The sequence below is a fragment of the Nyctereutes procyonoides genome, unplaced genomic scaffold, assembly GCF_905146905.1.
Source record: "Nyctereutes procyonoides isolate TBG_1078 unplaced genomic scaffold, NYPRO_anot_genome, whole genome shotgun sequence".
Classification (NCBI taxonomy): domain Eukaryota; kingdom Metazoa; phylum Chordata; class Mammalia; order Carnivora; family Canidae; genus Nyctereutes; species Nyctereutes procyonoides.
The window spans coordinates 22,392,519-22,417,686 of NW_026575139.1; the positions used below are offsets into that span (position 1 = coordinate 22,392,519).

Genomic DNA, 25,168 nt, shown 5'->3' on the forward strand with positions numbered 1-25,168 from the left:
GATTTAATGCTGATCCAATAATACAACTGTTTCTTTTTCTGCATTTGTGGAGAACATTATTTGGGTTGGCAGGAGATTTTACTTTTAATTCCATTTCTGTAACATGTTCCTACTACCAGATGCATTGTTAGCATTTATCAGAGATTCTTGCCATTACCCAGAAAGAGATATATTGCTATCTTTGTTTAAACACCATGCTAAATTGAAACACAAATCAAGGGAAGGTGCTGAGAAGTGGTGATAGAACTAGAAGTGGAGTTAGCAGTTCTAACTCTGATCCTAAATGAAGAAGAGAAGAGATCCCAAGAGGCCACACTTCTTACCCTGAGTAGTTTAATCTTTCAAGGTAAGTGAAATGGCTTTTCCCTATGGTTCAGTGTAATACAATTCTTCATTTTTTCCAGGGGTAGTTATTTTTGGAGCATAATCCTGTAATCCTGCTGCTTGCACAAATTCAGAGAACGTCAAGGAATCAGATTTTACCCCAGTATGACCTTTTTGCTCTAAAAATAAGCCAATATTGTCCCTGTAGGGCAGGGTGATGGAGCGTCTGAACAATGGCTCTTCAATTCCGAGGAGTGCCCGCGTATGCTGAGAAATTACCTACAAAACAAGAATAATTTTTTAAATGAAAATATAACTAAATCAAAGTTATTTACTTATTTTCCTAGGTCTCTTGAATGTTAACCTCTCATTTCTATGGGAAAATAAAACAATGATTCTCCCTCTGCCTGTGTCTCTGCCTCTCTCTCTCTCTGTGTGTGACTATCATAAATAAATAAAAATTTAAAAAAAAAAAAAAAAAAAAAGGGATCCCTGGGTGGCGCAGCGGTTTGGCGCCTGCCTTTGGCCCAGGGCCCGATCCTGGAGACCCGGGATCGAATCCCACATCAGGCTCCTGGTGCATGGAGCCTGCTTCTCCCTCTGCCTGTGTCTCTGCCTCTCTCTCTCTCTGTGTGTGACTATCATAAATAAATAAAAATTTAAAAAAAAAAAAAAGAAAGAAAATAAAACAATGAAATAACACATGGGAAGGCTTAGTAGCCAGGTTCTTCTTTTTTTTTTTTTTTTAAAGATTTTATTTATTTATTAGAATACACAGAGAGGAGAGAGAGAGAGGCAGAGACACAGGCAGAGGGAGAATCAGGCTCCATGCAGGGAGCCTGACATGGGACTCGATCCCCAGTCTCCAGGATCATGCCCTGGGCTGAAGGCGGTGCTAAACTGCTGAGCCACCAGGGCTGCCCTTAGTAGCCAGGTTCTTACCAAAATATAATTCTTAAGAGAAACATTGAGTGATTTACTATCTTTTTGTAAGTTCCATTTAAAGATGCTTCTAGGCCCTTGCATCAGCTTGCCATAGATGGGTTCATTTCCGTCTTTTGGCTGAGCAATCTGATCAACCATATGAGCAGATAATACATTCAGAGTAAGAGCCATGACTATCTCTGGGAAGGTTAATAAATAACTTGTCTAAAAAATAAACAAACAAACAAAAAAACTTGTATAAAAGGGACTCAGTTAATTTGCAATTAAAAAATCATAACTCAAATAGTTATTCAATTTGACTAAAAACAAATTTCAAACACTAAAAAGCAGATATTAAAGTTCCAGCTGTTTTGCAGGGAGAGAAAAGTTCCAGCTGTTTTATTAGTACCTATACTTATATATTCTTTACAATATCCTTTGCCACAATTTTCAATGTTTCTAAAACATATTTTGTATTCATTGAGCACCCTGCCACTTGATAGCCTAAATTAAACTGTCACTGCATTTTCAAATTCTAGCTTTGATCATAGGTATGCTATAACACTGCTACCTAAATTCATATTATGCATCAGGATGAAAATGTAGTCCATGAAATTGCTCCTAGAACACAGCCAAAGGGGTGGGTGGATTTTTTTCTTTGTTTTTAAGTTTAGTTTAAAACTACTAGACATAAAAAAAAAAAAACCCTACTAGACCTAGTTATAAGGCTGTAAAATGCATTCAGGCTACAATTATTAGCCTGATGCAAAACTGTCCATTAGTAATGCATTTTAGATAGACAAGATACAGGGAACCTGGGTGGCTTAGTCAGTTTAAATATCCTATTCTTGGTGTTGGCTCAGGTCATGATCTTGGGTGAGATCAAGCTCTGGGTCAGGCTCCGTGCTGATTGTGGAGCCTGCTTAAGATTTGAGATCTCTCTCTCTTTCTGCCCTCTCCCTGCTCCTGCACACATGCTCTGTCTCTAAAAAGAAAAATCACTTTAAAAAATAGATAGACCAGATACCTTTCTTATTAAATCTTACTTGAATTGGTTTTGTTTAGATTCTAGAGATGGTTTGTGTGTAAGAGAGTCTACACAGTTGCCTTGTATTCCAAGTGGGAATAAAATTGAAGTCTGTAGCAAATGAGGTTTCTAAAAGTTTAGATCCAAATTACTACAGATGCCTCTTAAGAATTCTTGTTTGTAAAAAAGAAAAAAAAGAATTCTTGTTTGTAATTGATGCTGGTACATTGAGCACCTTCTTTGATCAGCACCTCACCCCAAATGTCCCTTACGAGAGCAGGATATTTCACAAATTCCCTGAGGTAAACAGGAGAGACCCTGTAGTCAAACAAATTTATTCACTATTAACCAAAAGAGCTATGTGCCTACTGTAGGCTGAGAAAGTCCAGTACTGTTTAACATTCAAATGCAGAAATTAAAAGTGTTACATAGCTACTGGTTACATGTGGAATAAGGAAATATAATCTAACCATCTCTCTTTTGCAAAGGATCAAGAGGGCTATAAATTAATGGGCTATAAGTTCTTTCTTTAGTTCTTATGAATAACAAGCAACAGATTATACTTTTTTAAAAAGATTTTTATTTATTTATTCATAGAGACACACACACAGAGAGGCAGAGACATAGGCAGAGGGAGAAGCAGGCTCCATGCAGGGAGCCCAATGCAGGACTTGATCCCGGGCCTCCAGTATCACACCCCAGGCTGCAGGTGGCGCTAAACCGCTGTGCCACAGGGGCTGCCCAACAGATTGTACTTTTGCTTGAGACTTGAAGCAACTTGTAACTTAACTGAATTAGTAAGGACAATTAAATATAGGTATTCATGAAGATTACTAGGATTTTCTACGGATTCTTAATTTTACATTCTAGGATGGTGGCCCATGTTCAATGCTTGGCATCACTGCAGAGCACCCACTTCACATAGTCTCAAGCAGATATTTTAATGCCTATAGTTTTCCAGAGGATTCTATTATTACTATATCATCATTGTATGCCATGTTGATTATGGTTTTCAAAGGCTGCTATTCTTTTTTTTTTTCAAGTGGGGCTTGAACTCATGACCTGAGATCAAGACCTGAGCTGAGATCAAGAGTTGGATGCTTAACTGAGTGAGCCACTCAAGTGTCCCCAAAGGCTGCTATTCTTTTATTTGTAAGCTACTGATGGTTTTGCTTCATCATTACCAATTTGGTAATGCTGTCTGGTTACCTTATAGTATGCAACTATGCACATTTGCATAATTGGGGCCTATAATTTATTTATTTTTAAAGATTTTATTTATTTATTCATGAGAGACACACACAGAGAGAGAGAGAGAGAAAGGCAGAGGCACAAGCAGAGGGAGAAGCAGCCTCCATGCAGGGAGCCCAATGTGGGACTCCATCCCAGGTCTCCAGGATCACGCCCTGGGCTGAAGGTGGCGCTAAACCACTGAGCCACCCGGGTGGCCCTGGAGCGTATAATTTAATTAAACCTAAAGACATCATTGTTATGGTTCAAATAAGAATCATCTACACCACCATTATTAAAGCAGATATATAGACTCCTTAAAATTTGCATGTTGATTCATATAACAATGTGGATTAATCTTAAAATTCATTTTGCTAAGGGGAAGAAGCCAGACTCAAAGGCTACATATTATTTGATTACATTTATGTGACATTTTGGAGGAGGCAAAACTATAGGCACAAAAAACAAGATTAGTGGTTTCCAGGGATTAGGGTGGAGTGATAGGCTGACCACCAAGGAGACACAAGGGGAATTTTAGGGTGATGGAATTATTCTCTATAATTTTATATGGTGGATACATGATCCTGTGCATTTGTCAAAATCCACAGAACTATCCACTGCAAAGAAACTGTCACATATTGGAGGACACCAAGGAAACAATGACAGCCAAAGGCAAAGTGGTACCTCTGACTGGATTCTGGAACCAAAAAAGGACATCAGTGGAAAAACTAAAGAAATCTGAATAAATCTGAATAAAGTCTGTAGTTTGCTTAATAGTATTATACTATTAATTATTATTTTTTAGAGTAGAGAAAGAGATGGAAGGATGGAGAGAGAGAGAGAATCTTAAGCAGACTCCAAGCAGAACCTGTCATGGTACTCCAAGCCCACAACCCTGAGATCATGACCCAAGCCAAAGTCAAGAAGCAGATGCTTAACTGACTGAGCCACCCAGGTACCCCAATTTATTTGTTTTGATAAATGTCTCCTGGTTACATAAGATGTTTACATTAGGAGTTGCTGGCTTAAGAGTATATAAGAGCTTTGTACTATCTTTGCAACTTTTCTGTAAAACTAAAATTATTTGAAAATTGAAAGTTGAAAAAAGAAAAATATTTTTGTCTAGTGATCATTTGCTCACATATTATGAATCTGTGCTATTGAAATAGTTTGCATCAAGGCAAGTGTAATAAAATTGCTGGGGTATAAAGCTTGTGAGGCTATATTGTGTAATATAAAATCACGCATACAAAAGAAACAAGCTGATCACCTATATTCTTCTCCAAATATTTATCACAGAGTTCTTTTGTTCACTTGATGGAATTAACAGTTAAAAATATTTTGAAAATTATTTTCCTTTTTTTGTAGATATTTTGTAGCTAGTAGATAGAAATGCAGGTTTCTTTGTGTTTTTTTTTTTTGTTTGTTTTTTAAGATTTTGCTTATTTATTTGAGATAGAGTGTGAGAGAGCATGAGCAGTGGGGAGGGGCAGAAGGAGAAGGAGAGGGAGAGGGAGAATCAGGCTCCTCGCTGAGCAGGGAGCATGATGCAAGGCTCAATCCCAGGACCCCAAGATCATGACCTGAGTCAAAGGCAATGACTTAACTGACTGAGCCACCCAGGTGCCCCTGAGAATTACTTTCTAAGAGACAAACCTGAAGTAGGTGTAATGCTATCTTGTCTAGCTGTCCCCAGAATAAATAAGATTGACTTCCTCTCCTTTTTTTACTAAGCTAATGCATCACTACAAACTGGAATGACAAGATAGTGGCTTTAAGAGCTCCTTTGCCCAGGTTCAAAGAATTAGTGTTTCCTTCCTTCTGTACTCCCCCCATCAGTCTCACCCACACAGTTCACTCTCCTCTAGTTTTCTCAGTATGTTGGAGGAAGGGCAAAGGGAATAGTAAGTTCTTTCTGCAGGGTAAGCATGAATAATTGTAAAATTAAAGAAGTAAAAGGAGGTTGAAGAGAGCAGAAAATGGGCTATACATTAAGTGCAAGGCTTGTAAATGGGAGGACAGTTTAAATGTGGTTCAGTTTCTTAGCAGCAGGCCCAGACTTCTGTACTCTCAGGTTATCTGCTCTTTCCCCAGTCCTGCCACTCTGCCAAAGCCTATGAATGATGATGCAAGAAGGGTTTTTTGGTGTTTTGTCTTGTTTTTAAGATTTATTTATCTGAGAGAAGAGAGAGCAAGTGAGGGGAGGGGCGAAGGGAGAGAATCTTCATTCAGACTCCCTGCTGAGCATGGAGCCTGACTCAAGCTTGATCTCACCACCCAAGAGATCATGACCTGATCTGAAACCAAGAGTCAGAAACTTAGCTGACTGAGCCACCCATGTGCCCCAGATGATGCAGGAGAGTTAGCATGAAAAAAAAGTGCCACGCTGTGTAAATGTTGTTAGGGGATACACTGTGGATATACTAGGTGCTCTAATTATAATGGTGGGATTACAAATGCTTATATAACAGTAAGAAAGGTAACTATAGCATACTCCAGTTGGAGGATGTGATAAAAAAAAACGTGACTGCCGATTGACCTGTGAGCTGGATTACTGGCGCTCAGAGGTTCCTCACCCCCTCTCCCGTCCTTGGAATGTGGGTTCCACTTGCCTTTCCTGCTCCCAGAGGCTGCTCTAAGGAACATGGCCTCGAGAGGGTGATGTGATGTTGAAAACCCTTGTACAGTATATGTTACTGAACCCAGTTAGGGTCTTTTTATCAACTTTTGAGATTTGGAGGCAGGCATGGACATCCATTTGTCTTGCTGCAACCCAAGACAAACCTCATATGTAAGTTCCCTTTGTTACTATTAAAACTGCAACCTCCCAACCTGGGGTGGCTTGCCTCTTTCTCTGGTCTCTTCCTGCCTTCTGAGTACAGGGGCCAGATTCAGATCACATCAGGAAAGCTCCCAAGAGGGTTGAGAACCGATATTAAGCTTATGTATAAACTCTAAAAAGTTAGGTCCACATGAAAAAGCTAATTATACACTATGACAGAAGTAACTTTTTAGAGTAAGTGTCAAGCAAGATACCTTTAGGGATGCCTGGGTGGCTCAGTGGTTGAACGCCTCCCTTCAGCCCAGGGCGTGATCATGGAGTCTTGGGATCCAGTTCCACTTCGGGCTCCCTGCTAGGAGACTGCTTCTCCCTCTGCCTGTGTCTCTGCCTCTTTCTCTCTCTCTGTGTGTCTCTCATGAATAAATAAATAAAATCTTAAAAAAAATAAGATACCTTTAAATGTCTTGATCTTTATTACTCTGTGACTTCAAGGAGAGGCCACATTTGTCTGGTGACTTTGATAAGTATTCTAAAGTTTGCTTATTCAAAGTTCTGGGGGTATAAGGATAGTCCACTGGATTAATTATTTACTTTTGAAGATTTCAAAGATTTTTAAGACCTCTTATTTCTTGCAAAGGCCAGTAAAAGCATAATTAGAATTTTTCTTATTGCATTGTTGATACTGTATTTTAAGAATCAGAATGTCAAAGAAGCAAAATGAATTGACAGACTCTGAAAAATGTTTTCTCATAAGAAGCTAAAATTCTGGTACTTAAACATTTCAGGAGCTTGTATTACAAGTTACTATTTTGCTCATTCTGTTCTTTATTTTTATTTAGAAATCCAATACACTATAAACATAAGTAGGAATTAGAGCTCATAAACACTCATAAAAAAAAATCTCATCTAATTCCAAAGACTATTCGAGTTTGAGAACTACTGGGGCAGGGCTTACGGGCAAGCGTGTAGTGAATGAACACTGGTACGCTGGAGTGGGGGGTATTAAAGGCAAAGTTATAAATGTGATTATGTGTGAAGTTTTATCAATTATGAAACACTATAAGTAGAAGGTAGTGTTATGCAAAGATGCATAATCACAGACTGCTAGCACTGGAAAGATCGTAGGAAATTGAGGTCCAGTGTGACTTGTTTCAGTTAGGTAGCAAAGTAGCCAAATGCGTATGGTGCTGTAAAAGTGTCAAATGGGTACATATACAATCTGTGAGAGCTTGCGGGGAGAGGTTACTGGGGTTGGGGAGATCAGGAAAGACTTCATGGGGAGACAAGAACTAAACTGGGTCCAGACGGATAATTAAGGTTCATATTAGTCATATAGTGGGGAGGAGGACTGAGCCCAGATGTAGAGGGAGGAATGCACAAGACAGGAGTTGAAGGGTGTGAGTCAGACCCATGAAGCTGAGCAGGAGACTCCTGTAGAGAGGTAGAGGAAAGAGTAGTGGCTGGAGAAAACCTGTGGAGTGCCTTGAGCCCTAAGCTAAGGAACTGAAAGCACAGGGGATCCAAAGGTTTCTGAGTAGTCTATGAAAAGTTGGAGGGTGAGAATCTAATAGTAGGGCCGTTGAATCCAAAGGGCCTATGGACAGAGGCTAAAAGCAGGAGGCTACTGGAATGTTCTAGGAATGAGGCAAAAGAGGTCTGAACAAATGGGAATGGAAAAAAAGCAGATGTTAAATGCAGGACTGACAGTTCTTGGGATTTTTGTGGGGCTCAAAGGGGAGAGGAAGGAAGAAACCATTGTGGCGGGGGAGGGGGGGAGGTGTGGAGGTGTGTGTGGGGGGGCACTGGGATTATGATCACACCACTGACAGAAATAGGAGGCTGGGTTGGAAGAAAGAGGAGATTGGTCTGAGACAGAAGGTGGCACTGTTACAGCGCTCTCTCTATAGGAAAACATGAAACACAACTTACCTTCATGTCCTCAAAATCTGTTATCCCCATCTGAGGGAGGTTTGAGCAGTTTACATGAATGAGCTTTCGGCCACAGATGAAGTTTGTAGTAAAACACTCCTGGTAGTACAGGAACATCACTCAAATGATGTATGGCAAATAGCAGGAAGAAAACAAAGAGGGAAGAAGGAAGGAGCGAGTGAGGGAGGGAAGGAGAAGAAAGGATTGGAGGAAGAGAAGGAAGGGGGTGGAGAGATAAATCAAGAAAAAGCTGTAATTTAATTTTAAATTAAATTCAAATTTAAAAGAATCTTAACAACCCCACATATTTTCTGTCTAAACTCTCCATTAAATTTCATACTCCACCTTAATATTTTTTGGCATGATACAACCAGTGCTTCTTTCATGCCTCAATTACATTTTTAAGTACTAGGGTACAAAAGATTTCAGGTCTTGTGTTGTAGCCTAAGAACATAGTTGGCATCAATGAAATGAGGACTCACCCTATCTTTTTTGTTTGTTGCTCCCATTTAAAAAAATTTTTGTTATATATTTTTTTTATTGATGTACCATTGACATTCACTCTATTTAATAAAACTACGTTTGGTGAATTGGCTATTTATTTATTTATTTATTGAATTGGCTATTTAAATAGTATTGTTAGGTGCTCATGATACACATGACAGATTTGGCGCAGTCACTTAAGATTAATAGCACAAGTTAAGGGAGCTGCCGCTAAAACAACTTGACAAAGTACCAAAAAGTCTACATTGGACAAAATCTGTTTTAAAAAGTTTTCTGTGAAAAAGGGCCTATATGAATTTCTTAGTCTTTATTCAAGAATTGCAGAGAAGTATACTCATTGTGGTAAGTAGGGGAAACAAATGTGGCCCTCCCTTCCTCTATCAAAATGCATCAGTGGAAAGGACAAATTTTAATCCAAGTTACCTCTACCATAGTCCAGAACTTTTCTACGCTACTTCTAGTGAAGAAGAGGCAAGAGCTCAGGTAAGGGTAAGAGGAGTAAGAGACAGAAGGATGACAGCGTGTGATTTTTTAAAATGTCATTTTTGTATACCTTGTATTGAGGGAAGCCTAGCTCACTAATCCACTCTGCAACTTTCTCTGGGCTCCATTTAAGATAGTCAAATCGTGGCTGCATGCTTTCTTTTGGCTGGGTGTCTTGATCTTTGTGTGGCTGTTTCTCTAAGTCTACAACTTTTTCACTAAAAGAATCTCTTGAATCGCTCTGAGAGTCTGTGAGGTAAGAGTATAACTCACTACCGGTATCAGTAAGCTCAAACAGTTCGCTAAAACCTTTAGAAAGCTCATAATCTGTATTTGTTGAGCCTGCTTCGCTTATTGTGAGCGACCTGAACATAGTTTCTCTTCTAGCTTTCCTGATTTCACTTACTGAGAGCTTTCTTGTTTGATAGTCAGAGTGTTCTGACAAGGGCTCATCCTTGTCTACAGAATGGTTAAGTTTGACTGGTTTTGGCATATCTTCCTTGGAAACTTCTGTACATGACTCTATTCTTAGCGGTAGTTTTGGTTTATCTGGTAACTCTAAATCTTTCTCTGTTTGTGTCTTCTTCTGAATCTCTGGTTTGGTCTTCTGTGGTGGCATTTGATCTGTTTCCTCACTTGATTTTCTTGGTTCTATCTTTGGAAACTTTGGCTCTAGACCCTTCTCCTCTGTTGACTCTCCTACTGTCTCCTCTGATTTGGACTTCTGTGGTGGTGCTAGTCCTGTCTCCTCCGTTGATTTTCTTTGCTTATCTTTTTGCTCTGATGGTTTAGTTTCCTCTAGTGGTTCTAAAACTTTCTCCACAGTTGATTCTTTCAGTGTCTCCACCTGAGCTTCTGGTTTGGTCTTTCCTGATGGCCCCAGACCTATTTCCTCAATTGATTTTCTTGATTTTTCTTCAAGAAATTCTGATTTGGTCTCTTCAAGAGGCTCTGTCCTTTTCTCCTCAGGTGACTTTCTTTGGGCTTCCTTTGGACTCTCCAGTGTGGTCATCTTTGGCGGCTGTAGATCTGCCTCTTCAAACAATTTTCTTGGTTTCTCGCTTGGAAATTCAGGTTTGGTTGGCTCCGGAGGTTCCAGACCTGTTTCTTCATATTGCTCTGTAAGTGAATCCTCCAGAACTTCTGGTTCGGCCTCTTCTAGTAACTCTAATCTTGTCTCACTGATTGAGGCCCCTGGAACTTCAGCCTCGGTCTCCTCTGGTAGCTCCGGATCTGTTTCCTTAGCTGACTTTTTGGGCACATCCTCTGCAACATCTACTTTGGCCTCCCTCCGTGGCTCTAAATCTGGCTCCTCCTCATGCGTAAGAGCCTCCAAATCCTTGAAAAGCTCTCCTACGATCTCTCTGACCGTCTCTGACTCGGCCTCCTGGGGACTCTCTAGATCAGTCTCGCTAGGAAAGCCTCCCTCCGACTCTTTGGGCGTCTCCCCGCCGGACGAGCTGGCTGGTTTTAGGTGTAGGTGCGCGTTCTCTGGCGCCCCCACTTTGAGGTCCTCTTCCTCCACCTGCGGCTGGGGTTCCCGGTCAGTCTCCACAGGCAGCTCGGGGCCTCCCTGTGCCGTGGCGTCGGCTTCGGCATCTTGAGCCGTTTCCAGAGGAGCAGGCAGTTCCCGTGCCCCATTCTCCAGGTCTCCTCCTTCCAACGAGCCGGACTCCGGGACTTCAGCCATGACGCACGTTAGCCGACGCGCCCAGGCCTCCTAGCAACCCCAACTTCCGATAGCGTCTCCATGGATACCGTGATTTCCGGCCGAGTGTTCCTGAATCTTCCCTCAGGTTTTGTTTGTTCTGCCAAACCCTGTCTAAAAACCTGCGACCAGAAGCCCGCAGTCGCCCTCCCCGCGGCCGCGCCGCCAGCCTCCGCTGCCCAAAGCCCCGCGGCCGCTCGGGGGCCCGCGCGCAGCCTCTTCCGGCCCGCGGGCCGCGCTCGGCTCCTCCCGCCGCCGCGCTCGCTCGGCCTTCGGCTGTTTCCGGAGTCACCCGCGGCCGGCGGCGGAGGCGCTCCCCGGGCGGGCTGCAGATGTCGGAGCGGCAGGCGGCCGGGGCACCGGCGGGCCGCGGCGGGGACGGCCCGGGAGTGGAGGGGAGCCAGGCGGCCGCCTCAGGTACGCAAGCCGGGGGCGGCGGGTGGGTCCGCCCGGCCTCGGGGCCCCGCCGGTCGCGCGAGGCTCGGCCGCGCCCTGGCCCGCTCTGCCCGGGCCTCCCCTTCGCGCGCGGAGCCCCCCCGCCTTCGCCCCCCCGGGCCGCGCCCCGCGCCCCCCGCCGCCCCCCGCCGCCCCCCGCCGCCCCCCGCCGCCCCCGCCCGGCCCGGGACTGCGCTCGGGCTGCCGGCCGCTCCTGTTTCGAAATGCCGGTGGTTCCTGCCCCGCTTCCTTTCTCGGATCGGCCCGGATGGCGCTGACCGGGCTGCTCCGCTCGCGCGCGGGCGGCTCCCCGGCCCTGGGTCGGCCCAGCCTGGCCCCCCGCACGCAGGCCCCGCGCCTCGGTCGCTCCGGGTGCGGCGCGGCCCGAGCCGACCGCACCGAGGGGCTGAGGTAGGGGCGTGGGCGACCTCCCTCCTCGGCCGGCCGGCGCCCGGCTCCCTTCTGGGTCAGGCGCCCCCGCGAGTTCCTGCTCCCGGGTTACCTCAGCGTCCGGAGGGACGGGGGCCCCCGAGGCTCCCCACACAGGGAGAGGCAGAGGGCAGGGGCAGAGAGCTGGCCTCCCCGAGTGGCAGGTACAAATTGATTTTTCAAGTCTGAAATGAAAACAGACACCGTCACCTGGGGTGGTAGAGGTGGTGCCGGGCGCCTAGGTAGACTCGGGATGTTCAGCGTCCTGATGGGGTGACCTTGGGCAAGTCACTTCTCCCCGTTTCGGTTTCCTTTCCCATATATAAGACGCGGGTACTCCTAGTACCCGCCTGGTAAGATTGCCAGGAGATTACATGAGCCCCCTCAGGGTGGGGCGCCGGCGCCTAGCCCCGGGTACACCCTATAACGGGTTATTCATTATTGTAGGATCTGGTCTCGCACACGTCAGCTCCGGGTGCGTCAGAGGTGTCCCTGGATGTGTGTCTTCCTGCACGGTGATTTTTCTCATCTTTTTGCTTCTATCCCAAATACCCCCCCCCCCCCATCCTCTAATGCTACTTCAGTCAGACACGCACGCATCTTTGAATCACCCAGTTTTTCCCCCTGACTTTGTCCTCTTGCTTTGAAACATCTTAACAGTTTTTGTCTTTTTTTTTCTTTGTATGGACTTTTATGCTTTGCGGTATATTCAAAATTGATGGCATGTATTTAACATTATAGCAATAGAAATGTTGAGCATGATTTCTAAAAGATTCAGCAAGTGAGCATTCAAGAGTCTCGTAAACATCTGTGCCTTGCATATGTCAGTATTTATGAGTCGAGGGTTGTTTCCTTTTCTTTCTTTCTTTCTTTCTTTCTTTCTTTCTTTCTTTCTTTCTTTTTTTTTTTTCTTCCCCTTTAGCTCCTTGGGTGCTTTTGGCAATCAAACTCAACACACTTTAAGTACAAAAGGCTTAAGAATAATCGAATACCTTAGACGATGGTGGTGGCTTTGTCTCTGAGTGTCTTCCTCTCCCCCATCCCTTTTAATTGGGTCCTCCATTTTTTTCCCCCTCAGGACCATGCTAGAAATGCTTCTGGTTACTTTCTTCCTCTTGCCCTTAGCAGGGTGAGTGTAGGTCTCTTTTTCCGTCATGTAGGGCGTTGTAATGTAGCACATAGCACGCTCTTTCCCTTGAGGTAGGATTTATTGCTAATAAAATGATAGGAATGATAACTTACATTAATTGAATGCTTCTCTGTGCCAAAAAGTGGACCAAGATTGACTTGTATTATCTGACTTAATCCTGTCAGCATTCATTTTCTCCCCATTTTATTTTATTTGATTTTTAAAGATTTTATTTATTACAGAGAGGACGCGAGTGGGAACTGGGGGGGGGGGGGGGGTGTCCAAGGAGCAGGAGAGGGAGAAGCTGACTTCCCACTGAGCCTGACATGACGCGGGGCTGGATCCCAGGACCCTGAGATCATGATCTTGAGTCGAAGGCAGACACTCAACCGACTGAACCACCCAGGTGCCCCTTTCTCCCCATTTTATAGAAGAACAAACTATAGCTGAGACAGTTTATCTGCCCAAGTGACTGTGGCAATTTTGCTGTCTGTATGAAACCGACACCTTGTTGTGATGAAGTCTACAATCGTTTGTTTTTATTGGCTGTTGATCCAGTATTGGTATTCCAGGGCAGGTTATGGTCTTTGTCCTCTAGATGTGTTTAGTTTGGTAAGATGAGAATACCCCAGGAACAAACATCAGCGACTCAAAACATATAATTAAGTGTCTGTTATTACAGTTCTTTATGTACTTACCCCCCAAGAAATCTGCTTTAGGCGAGGGACAATCTGTCTCCTCTGCTTATGTCCTAGAGCCCTTGATGTTGTGTCCTGGAGGTTCTATAAATATTTGCTGGATTGTGAGGGAAAGTCTCAACACAGAGATTTGGAGGAGCACCAAATGCATATGAAGAATTAAAGTTGAGATAATTAAGATTGTTCCTTGGTTTAAAGCCATGGTTCTCAACCAAGGGCGATTTTTCCTGGGGATGCTCAGGGGATGTTTTGGTTGTCACTGCTGGGTCTGGGGAGGAGGGGAGGGGCTGTCCCTGATATCTAGCGGGTAGAAGTCGGGGATGCTGCTAAACACTCTGCAATGCACAGGACAACCCTGACAAGAAAGAATTATCTGGCCCCAGATGTCAGCAGTGCTGCTATTGAGAAGCGCGTTAGCATGAACCTGGATTTCCAAAGCAGTGGAGAAATCATACATCTGGCTTGGCTCAGAGTCGTAGAACCTGGGGAATAAACTTTAAAAACTGCTTCAAGTGAGGGGTTTGATTGGATCCTTCTGCCACCTTCTTCTAGAATATGACCCAATAAGCAAACAATAGAGGCCTGAGAAAGAATGAAATTGAAAGAAGTATCTGGAGGATCCCTGGGTGGCTCAGGGGTTTAGCACCTGCCTTCGGCCCAGGGCGTGGTCCAGGAGTCCTGGGCCGAGTCCTACATCAGGCTCCTTGCCCAGGGCCTGCTTCTCCCTCTGCCTGTGTCTCTGCCTCTCTCTCTGTGTCTCTCATGAATAAATAAATAAAATCTTAAAAAAAAAAAGTGTCTGCCATTCTCTCTCAGAGAGAAAGCAGCAATTAGAAATGAGTTTGGACATTCAGTTGTTATTGAATTAAAGGTTTTGATTTTTTTAAAAAGTAAAGGTTTTGATTTTTCAATGTATCTTATTCCTTCAAAGCAGAAATTTGTTTTTTAACAATATTCTCTTCTGACAGTACCTTTTAAGTTTCTTCATGTTTGTTAGCTGGTTTTATTTTTTTATTTTTTTTTAATTTTTATTTATTTATGATAGTCACATAGAATGAGAGAGAGAGGGGCAGAGACACAGGCAGAGGGAGAAGCAGGCTCCATGCACCGGGAGCCCGACGTGGGATTCGATCCCAGGTCTCCAGGATCGCGCCCTGGGCTAAAGGCAGGCGCTAAACCGCTGCGCCACCCAGGGATCCCTACTTTTTTATTTTTTTAAAGATTCTATTTATTTATTTGAAAGAGAGAGAGAGCATGAGCATGACCAGGGGAGAGGAGAGAGGGAGACGCAGACTCCCACCAAGCAGCAAGCCCAATGTGGCTCAGTTCCAGGACCCTGAGATCATGACCTGAGCTGAAATGAGATACTTAACCAGCTGAGCCACCCGGGTGCCTCTTAGCTGAAGTTTTAAGTGATGAAGTAAGAAAACTGCATGTTCTTCTGGTGACCACAGTGCTCTTACTGTTTTGTGAACTGTAATTGTTTCTAATAGTCCTTTATGTGGGGCACCTGGGCCCTCAGTCCCCAAGAGAGAGAGATCACTTTTTAGATAGTGAAACTGTCTTGAGGCTAACATGTTGCATCACTTAAGGGACTTTTTTTTTTTTTTTTACGCTTAGGGCCCTTTGTGGAAAATAAAGGGCAAAGTCTGTTATGACCTTGAAGTCCGCATTAGAACTTGGCTTGGTGTATATGACTGTGAGAGCTATGAAGGCACTTAGACGCTAAGGACTGGAATAGATCAAGTGAACTTGTCGTGATTCTTATATAGATCTCAGAGCAGTGCAGTAAGTCTTTTTGCAGTCATAAGGACTGATGAGAAATTTGATCACGTAGTCTCTGGATTTGGTTGGAATATAAACTCAGGGGGCAGTCCGGGTGGCTCAGCGGTTTGGCCAGCCTTCGGCCCAGGGTGTGATCCTGGAGTACTGGGGTCGAGTCCCACGTCAGGCTCCCTGCGTGGAGAGCCTGCTTCTCCCTCTGCCTGTGTCTCTGCCTCTCTCTCTCTCTCTCTCTGTCTCTCGTGAGTAAATAAATAAAATCTTAAAAAAAAAAAAAAAAACTCAGGCAGTTTCTTTTTGTTTAAGCTTCTTGAGTCTTTAACCACATAACCTGCTTTTGGTTCCTCTGCCCTGAATCTAAAAGGCCAGGCTAATTATCTCTGCAGCCTGTTTAGTGAAGGGGAAGTCTTATGAGACCTGTTCTAGGGAACTCTGACCTGATATTCACATGCTTTAGAAAAAACCCTGTTTTTTTGGTTCTCTTTGTAGAGAAAGTACAAAGTACACAATAAACTTAAATCTGTAGCATGATTAGAATGTCTGAAACCATATTTTGGTAACATAGAAAACTTGTATTTTAAGTATTGTCAAAAATAAAATAAATCATTATAGGAAAGTTTCTTTTCTTTCCTCTTCACCTTGTTTTATTTTTTATTTATTTATTTATTTTATTTATTTTTTTTTCTTCACCTTGTTTTAGAGGCTATCAGTTATAAATTTAGTTATTCTTGGCTTCCATTTTCCTTTCTCTGTTCATTGTTTCCAAAACTGGCCATGCACGTACCATGTCATGGTTTTTGCCAAGTTAGAGAATGCATTCCAAAGTTATTTGATTATTATTTTTTCTATACATTGACATTAAACATTTTATTTCATTCTAAATGATATCTGTGCTATTACTATTTTGATGTATCAACTTTTCCTAATACATGTTAAAATAAATACCCATTAAAAAAAAAAAACCCATGTTTTCCTGTATACCATCTAAATTTGCAAAACTTACCCTGGTTTCTCTGGTCTTGGAATACTTGTTGGATTGGTCTATATTTGGCTGACATTAAAAACTATCTACAGAAAAATTGACTTTTTCTTCTTTATAGTGGTCTAAATTTCACTGAATAAATTTAGGAAACATAACAAACTGTTAGTAACGGTTTTCTCTCTCTACAACAGGACTGTATCTTCCACACTTGATACCCCTGGAAATAAACTTAAGAATTTCTTTCTCCTTTTCTTACTTCCTGCCTCTCTGAATCCAGTTACGAGTTGTTTTACCAGTAGTTCCTACATAATTTAGCAAATACCTTTAACCTTGAAAATCAAGAGAGCTATCTCTTTTTCACTTTTTTCCCCCTTGCATACTTTAAGCTGATAAGGTGCTTGGAGAAGTGGCTTCTAGCATATGAAAAATACTCAACCTAATTTTCGATAAGGGACTTGCAAATCATATATACACTGGGCAGTTTGATATCTCAGTATGTTGGTAGGGTTGTGCAGGAACAGGAACTTTCATGCACTGCTGTTAGTGTAAATTAATACAAATGCTGTGGAGGGCAGTTTGCCAGTATCCATCATAATTACAGTATATGCTCTCATCGATCCATTCCTTCCAGGAATTTATCCTCTATAGATTTATTCTTATGCCTATTTAGTGACACAGACACAAAGTTAGTATAGCATAGTGTGTAATGGCAACAGATTAGAAAGGACATAAATGTCCATTGTAGGGAACTGGTTAGGAATATCCAACCAATGAAATATTAATCTAATCAGCTGTAGAAAAAAAAACCTTTCATATATGGTTATGGAAAGATCTCTGAGATATAAATGGGAAAAATAAAGTATGTTTAATATGCTCATTTGTATAAAAAGAACATATGCACACACGTATTTATGTGTATAAAGTATCTCTGGGAGACTGCACAAAACCTAATAATGTTGGCTGCTTTGGGTGGTGGGAACTTAGACCAGTGGAAGTTTTCACTGTATCCTTTTATGCTTTTTGAATTTTGAATACTATGAATATATTATCTATTTAGAAAAAATACATGTGTCATGAGATTCTTCACTGTGTTTATATTTTAAGAGATAGTCTGTACATCTCTTTTGCCTTTCTGCTCATCAGGAACTTTCTGGGCTTTTTTCTCTCAGATGAATTTTTTATGAAATATAGGTTGTAAATCTCTTTAGGGATCAATTTTATGTTATTATTTAAATCTACTGTTTTTTTTTTAAATTATTTTTGTGCTAACTAATTTAACTAAGGATAAATCAAAAGGGGTAGAACCACTACTTAGATAAGCTGTTACATTTAGCCAATGACAAGAGAGAAGGCAGATTTTTAAAATTTCTATTTTGTTTCTATTTTATTCAGTAAGATATTTTCAAATTGAAAAGGTAAAGAGGCAATGTTGGTTTGTTTTGAGTAATGGTAGACTAGTAATCAGATCAGTTCTCCCACTGGGAACAATTAGGAAATAATTGTCAACATATGAATATTTGCTTGAATATCCTGGAAAGCTAGCCAGATAATAAAGAATTACTAGACTATAATCAATGTGAAGGCAGAAGTATAAAGATAGAAGCCCAAGGATAAGAGTCCATTTTGGGGTCTCCTTTCACATCTGATGGCATATGCTGGATTCGTAAGTGGGGAGGCTTCTCAAGGCTGCAGATGTGCCTTTCTGGATTAGAGAGGCAAAGATTAATGTTTAGAACTAATCAAGTGGGGGGAACCTGGTGAACTCCCTTTACTCTAGGTTGGGACTATGAAAGGTCATGTTCTGAAAGTAAGGGTAAATTAGAATTAGGCCATTGCAGGGACTATAACTCAGCTTCAGAAAAATCATAAATTCGTGAAATTGGGTTAAGGTGCCCCCAGGCTGCTAATGCCCCCAGGTATGTGGAAAAAGAAGAGGCAAACCTCTGGAGGCTCATATAGATTAGGCTTCAGATTATTTCTACAATTTTGTGAGAACAGTTTCTGGCACATTTCCTAAATGACCAGATGCTTGAGAAGAGAACATGAACAAAAATCAAAAGAAACTACAGGTAGTAAAAATCCAGAGGGGCACCAGACTAAAACATAATTATATTTATTATGCTCAAAATAAAAGACAAGTTTGAGATATTTGGCAAATAATTAAAATTTATAAAAATAGAACCAAATAGAAATTCTATAAATGAAACATACAGATGAGAATTTAGAACTCAGTTGATAGGTTTAGCAAAAAGTTGCTATATCTGAAGACAGAATAATGAACTGATCAGAAGAAAATATCTAGAAGGAAATATGTAAAAGTGCAACAGTGGAAAATTCAGGAAAGAGGTAAGAGATATAGAAGATATGGTGAAAAGGTGTAACACTTGTATAATTGGAGTCCTAAAAGGTGAGGAGAGCAAGAATGGACAGAAGCAATGTTTGATGAGATAATAGCTATGGGATGCCTGAGTGGCTCAGCGATTGAGCGCCTGCCTTCGGCCCAGGGTGTGATCCTGGAGTCCCAGGATTGAGTCCCACATTGGGCTGCTGCATGGAGCCTACTTCTCCCTCTGCCTATGTCTGCCTCTCTCTGTCTCTCATGAATAAATAAAATCTTTAAAAGAGAGAGAGAGAGATAATAGCTATGAATTTTCCAAAGCTAATGGAATGCACAGTTTTAAGAAGCCCTACGTATCCCAAGCAGAAGTACAATGAAATCTATAGTAGATACACATTAAGGTAAAACTGCTATAAAAATGGGGCACCTGAGTGGCTCAGTTGGTTAAGAGTCTGAGTTGTATTTTCTGCTCACGTCATGATCTCAGGGTCATGAGATGGAGCCCCATGTCAGATTCTGCGCTCAGTGGGGAGTCTGCTTGAGATTCTCTCCTTCTCCTTCTGCCCTTCCCCCCACTCGTGCATGCTCTTGCTCGCTCTCTAAAAAAAAAAAAAAAAAATCTTTAAAAAAATCGCTAGAAAGCCAAAACAGAAAAAAAGCAGCCAGAAAAAATTAGAGTGTGCCTTGAAAGGAATAGTAATTGTTAGCTGACTTCTGCACAGAGCAGTAGAAGCTAGATCATCTTTAGAATACTGAAAGAAATACCAATAGAGAATTTTTTTTCCAGGACAATAGTAGTTAAGAATGAAGATAAAATAAAAATATTTTCAGGCAATCAGACACAGGGTTTGCCACCTGCAGACTGGCACTTATGGAATAACTAAATTCTTCAGGCAGAATCAGAATGATCTCAGATGAAAGGAAAATCACAATTTCATCTCACTCATTACCATAGATGCAAAAGGTCATGAACAAAATGTTAGCAGACTAAATCCAGCAATATATGTGACCAAGTTGAGTTTTTTCAGGAATGCGAAGGAGTTTTAACATTTTTAAGATTTCATATATTTATATATTTGAAAGAGAGTGCGCGGAAGCATGAGCTGGAGGGAGGGGCAGAGGGAGAGGGAAAAGCAGACTCCCCACTGAGCAGGGAGATAGACATGGGGCTCTATCTCAGAGCCCTAAGATCACCTGAGCTGAAGGCAGATGCCCCATTTTAATACCTTTTAAAAGTCTGTAAATCACCATTTTAATGTGCAAGTGGATAAAAACCATCAGCTTAATAGGTGAAGAGAAAGTGTTTGATAAAATTCAACCTCCATTTATGATTTAAAACTCTTGGGGCAGCCCGGGTGGCTCAGCGGTTTAGTGCCGCCTTCGGCCCAGGGCCTGATCCTGGAGACCCGAGATCGAGTCCCATGTCGGGCTCCCTGCAAGGAGCCTGCTTCTCCCTCTGCCTGTGTCTCTGCTTCTCTCTGTGTGTCTCTCATGAATAAATAAATAAAATCTTAAAAAAATAATAAAACTCTTAGCAAAGTAGGGGTAAAAGAAAACTTCATTAATTGGATAAAGTATACCTACAAAAAATCTATAAGCAGTATCAAACTTAATGGTGAGATTTGAAAGTTTTCCTCCTGAGATCGGAAATAAGACAAGAATGCCCACTTTCATCACTTACTATTCATCATTTTATTGGATGTCCTAGCTAATACCGTCAGGCAATAAAAAGAAAACGTATGAAGATTAGAAAGGAATCCTGTTAAATCTTTTGTTTGCAAATGATGACTATACATGGAAAATCCAGAACAATCTACAGATAAATTATTAGAACAAATAAGTTTGTCCAGATTTCTGGGTATAGAGCCAATAGGCAGAATTTAATTGTGTTTATATATACAAGCATATATATATATGAGATATTGTGAGTTTGGTTCCAGATCACTGCAATAAAGCAAATATTGCAATAAAGCAAGTGAAGTTTTTGGTTTCTTAGTACATATAAAAGTGATGGTTATGCTATCTTATAGTCTATTAGATGTACAATAGCAATATGTCTAAAAAAAGTGTAATACCTTAAGTTAAAAAATACTGCTAAAAAATACCATCATCTGGGCTTTCAGTAGAGGTGTAATCACTGATCATAGATCACCATAACTAATATAATGATAATGAAAGAATTTGAAACATTGCAAGAATTATCAAAATGTAACATAGACACAAAATGAGCAAATGCTCTTGGAAAAATGGTGCTGATAGAATTGCTTGACACAGGGTTGCCACAAACTTTGTCAAAAATGCAATATCTGCAAAGTGTAATAAAGTGAAGCACAATAAAATGAAGTATGCCTGTACCAGCAATGAAGTTAAAAAATATATAAAAATAGTATTTACCATAAAGAAAATTCAAATACCTAAGAATAAATCTCACAAAATATATGCAAAGTCTTTGTGTGGAAAATTATAATACATTATTATTTTTTTATTTTTATTTTTGACAACCAGAACATACATTGTGTGATTAATTGTTGAAATCCTTAAGGGCTGGGTTGCAACACCTGTCCTCTTAGTAAGGTTTAGGTGTTGTTCCTTCACGCAATACAGGGTTGAATCTGCAGTATACAATTTTTAGCTGCCTCATTTGACCAGCCCCAGTGGTGTTTTGTCCTTTAGTTTTGGCACTCCAGTTATACTTTCCCATCCGCTTGGTAGGAAAGCCACATTTGCCATAGGCTCACTTCCAAAGGTGGGAGACATACAGAGTCACAGTGTGCATGTCTTATTGCAACCTTTTCCAAATGATGACATCCCCTTTGTCATCTCATTTCTGTGGCCAGGACCCTATAATTATGGAGAGATATGAAAGAATAAATAAATGGGAAGAGATCATATTCCTAGATCGAAAGACTCAATATTGTAAAGATGTCAGTTCTTCCCAACTTGATATATAAGTAAAATAATCCCAGTAAAAATCCCAGCAGGGTTTTGGTGGGGTTTTTGCATGGAAATTTGACAAACTAGTTCTAAAAAATATGTAGAGGAATGAAAGGCCATAAATAGTGTATATAAAAATACTTGAGTAAAAACAAGATGGAAAGATTTGCCCTATTAGGTATCAAGATTTATTTTAAAGCTCTTACAGAATAGTCTAATAAGGTCTAGGAATAGAATAAAATCCTAGAAACGAAATATTTGATTTACAATAAAGATTGTACTGTAGAGCTGTGAGGAAAGAATGGCAAATGTTGCTAGGACTATTGAATATCCTAAGAGAAAGGAAAGAAGGGAAAGACGAGAAACTTGATCCTTATCTCACCGTACACACAAAAAATCAATTCTAGTTGGATTGCATACAAACGTGAAAGGCAATATATAATAAGCTCCTAAAAGAAAGTATAGGAGAATATATTGATTTCAGTGTAGGAGAAGACCTCTCAAGACAAAGGGCGGGCTAATAAGGAAAAGAGTGATACGCTTTGACTACGTTAAAATGAAGAACTTGGGATCACAAAAGGACACTATTAAAAATACTGAAAAGGTAAATTACAGAGTAGAAGCAGGTATTTGTAACACATGTAATAAACAAAGGTTTGTATTCGGAACTCTTATAAGTAGTAAAAAGACAATCTGGCTTTCAGCTTATGGCTTGGAGATGGCCAAGGCACAACTTTCTTTGGCTGTCCTTAATCAGCTGCCTTCACCATGCTGCTTGAATTTAACCCCAATGAGATCAAAGTCATATACCTGAGGTGCAGCAATGGGGATGTTGGTGATATATCTGCCCTGGCTCCCAAGATTGCCGTCCTGCATCTTTCTTACAGAAAGGTTGATGATACATAGCCAAAGCAAACTGATGATTGGAAAGGTCTGAGGATTACAGTGAAAATGGCCATTCATGACAGGCCCAGATTCAGGTGGTACTTTCTGCCTCTGCCCTCATTATCAAAGGCCTCAAGGAACTGCTAAGATAGAGAAAGAAGCAGAAGAACATTAAGCACAATGGAAATATCAATTTTGATGAGCTTGTTGACATTGCTGGACACAGATGGGGCACCATCTGTTGGGGAACCATCTATGACATCATAGATGACATCAATAGTAGTACAGTGGAATACCTAGCTAGCTGAGAACTACAAAGGAAAGTAATAAAGGGTCATTTGATTTAAAAAAAAAAAAAGGGCAAACAGCAAAGTAGGCAAGAGACTTGAACAGGCATTTTATAAAAGAGGATTTATAAATGGTCAAGAAACAGAAGTCATCAGTGATACACAAATAAATGAGCATACACCAATCAGAATGGCTCAAATAAAAGCTATTAATATGGCCAAGTATTGGAGAGGGTACAGAGTAATAGGAATGTTCCTCAGTACCAGCAGTAGGGCATATTCAGTACAACCCCTTTGGAAAATACTTTGGCATTGGCTACTAAAGTTTATCATTCAGATTTCTATGACTCAACCATTCCATTCCTAGGTTTATATACAAAATAAATGCATGCACATGTGTACCAAGAGACATGAACAAAAATATCCATAGCATTATCCATAAGAGCCTTAAACAAGAAAGAACCCAAATTTCATTGATGGCATATTGATAAATTATGGTATATTCATGGAATATTATACAGCAATGAAAATGAACAAACTTACCCACAACATAGTTGAATCTTTCAAACATAATGTTAAGTAAAAGAAGCTAGTCTGCATTATTTCTCTTTATATAGAGTTCAGGCAGGATGAAGTAACACTATTTAGGAATGCATATTTAGGTGGCCCAACTATAAAGAAAAGGAAGGAAATGATTCTGTAAGGACAATGGTTATGGAGGAAAGGAGCAGATAATGATTGGGAGTGTCATGAGTGGAGCTTATAAAGTGCTAGAAATTATCTATTTCTTGGCTTAGGTAGTATTTTATGTAGGTTTATGCTTTGTGGTAATTTATTGAGCTGCACAGTTTTGTGTACTTTATGTGCATTATATTTCACAATAAAGATTTAAAGAGTCAGTGTAATACAGTTAATAAGAGTGCTAGCTTTGGACTTGGACTGCCTGAACTCATATCCCTTTTATTCCTATTTGCTGTTCATCTTGGGCCTCAATTTTTAGAATGATAAAAAGGAAATAATGGTAGTATCAACTTCAGTGATTTTGCAATTCAGTGAAGATTCAGAAAGATGATACCTACAAAATGCTCAGAAAATAATTGACATATACTAAGGATCACTAAATCTTTGCTGTAATAATAAAGATGATCAGAATGAGGATAGGATGTCTAACTACTTAAAGTTCAGATTTTTTGGATCCAAGCAAATTCTATCCAGGTTTTCTGGTCAGAGTTCTTGGTTACAAGCAATAGAAACTAAGTTTGGCTGCCTTAAGCAAAAAACAGATTATTAGAAGAATATAGGTTTGCTGATATTCACCACATTGTTGAAAGGCTGAGGAGTAGGCTGGTGGAAAGGCTAAGCAGCAAGAACAATTTGGTTAGGGCTGTTTGGCTGCCACTAGGTGAATTCTCTTTTTCCTTTGTGCAACTGCTATTTCGAATTCTTGGTGGGAATATTTTAGGTCATGTGCCTTGTCCCTAATTTCCCCGGGCTGGAAAAAAGAAGGATCTTCCATTCTGACTTCAGCTGTGTACTGTTTACAAAGTCATTCCCCTCCAGGAAGAAGTTCAGTATTTGAAAGCCAAAAGATTGACAGATGACTACTACATCCAGGGTCCTGAAAGAGCCTGCATATGAAATTGTGTGCTATCTCTGAGGACTGTGAGGGACTAGAAATGAACCTATATATATCAGTTATCCATAGGGGAAAAGAGATTAGAATCCAGAATCTGTAGATCATTAAACTTGATGCAGCTTCTCAGCAAAGTTCTGGAATATGTTACAGATGGTTTGTGAACATTTAGTAGGGAGATAACCGTGGCCAGCATGGGCATCCTAAAAACAAATTTGACTACCTAATGATTTTCTAATTGAGTCCTTTCTATGCTGTCTCAGGAATCACTATTAGGTCCTCATCGTCTCTTATGTGGACTTTGCCAAGGCCTCTTATCTGGTCTGGTAAGATCCATCTTACCATCAGCTGCTATAGAGTACTACCCAAAAATACAAATTTGACCGTGTCATTTCCTAGCTTAAATTTAAGCTTAATCTTTAAAAAAATATTTTATTTATTTATTCACGAGAGACACAAAGAGAGAGGCAGAGACATAGGCAGAGGGAGAAGCTCCTGTGGGAAGCCTCATGCAGGTCTTGATCCCAGGACCTCGGGATCACGACTTGAGCCAAAGGCAGACACTCAACCACTGAGCCACCCAGGTGCCCCTAAGCTTAACATTTGTGATCATCTGTGGGATAAAGGCCCTTTGCAGTCTTCCCTGTTAGGCTGAAAGCTTCATGAGGGCCAGAACTGTGTCTGCTTCAGTGCTTCATCTTCAGTACATAGTGTTGGGCCAGGCA

At 41.0% G+C, this 25,168-nt stretch overlaps 2 protein-coding genes across 4 annotated transcripts in view; one reads left to right on the forward strand and one right to left on the reverse strand.

Moving 5' to 3' along the window:
* Nucleotides 1-356: 356 nt before the first annotated feature.
* On the reverse strand, nucleotides 357-10,893 carry SAMD15 (sterile alpha motif domain containing 15). The gene is made up of 3 exons (XM_055303709.1): nucleotides 9,274-10,893; nucleotides 8,217-8,315; nucleotides 357-603 (listed from the first exon to the last, which is right to left on the reverse strand). Exons 1-3 carry the CDS (start codon nucleotides 10,891-10,893, stop codon nucleotides 367-369), a joined length of 1,956 nt encoding a protein of 651 aa, XP_055159684.1. The 3' UTR covers nucleotides 357-366.
* TMED8 (transmembrane p24 trafficking protein family member 8) overlaps nucleotides 4,316-25,168 on the forward strand; it is a 39,981-nt gene continuing 19,128 nt past the window's right edge. Inside the window, exons 1-2 of one of the 3 annotated variants that reach the window (XM_055304266.1) lie at nucleotides 10,969-11,328; nucleotides 12,223-12,290. In XM_055304266.1, the coding sequence (XP_055160241.1) occupies nucleotides 12,272-12,290 (19 nt within the window). In that variant the 5' untranslated portion in view covers nucleotides 10,969-11,328; nucleotides 12,223-12,271. Of the gene's footprint in view, nucleotides 4,461-10,968; nucleotides 11,329-12,222; nucleotides 12,291-25,168 lie in introns of those variants that run through there. The other 2 variants (XM_055304267.1, XM_055304265.1) reach the window with 2 other exon arrangements.

Excerpts from the sequence above, each read along its gene's own strand:
- SAMD15 (XM_055303709.1), bottom strand. The coding sequence starts at position 10,893 with ATGGCTGAAGTCCCGGAGTCCGGCTCGTTGGAAGGAGGAGACCTGGAG. Across the intron at positions 8,316-9,273 it reads TAGGCTTCCCTCAATACAAG|GAGTGTTTTACTACAAACTT; the intron begins GTATACAAAAAT and ends CTGTACTACCAG. Across the intron at positions 604-8,216 it reads CAGATTTTGAGGACATGAAG|GTAATTTCTCAGCATACGCG; the intron begins GTAAGTTGTGTT and ends CTTGTTTTGTAG.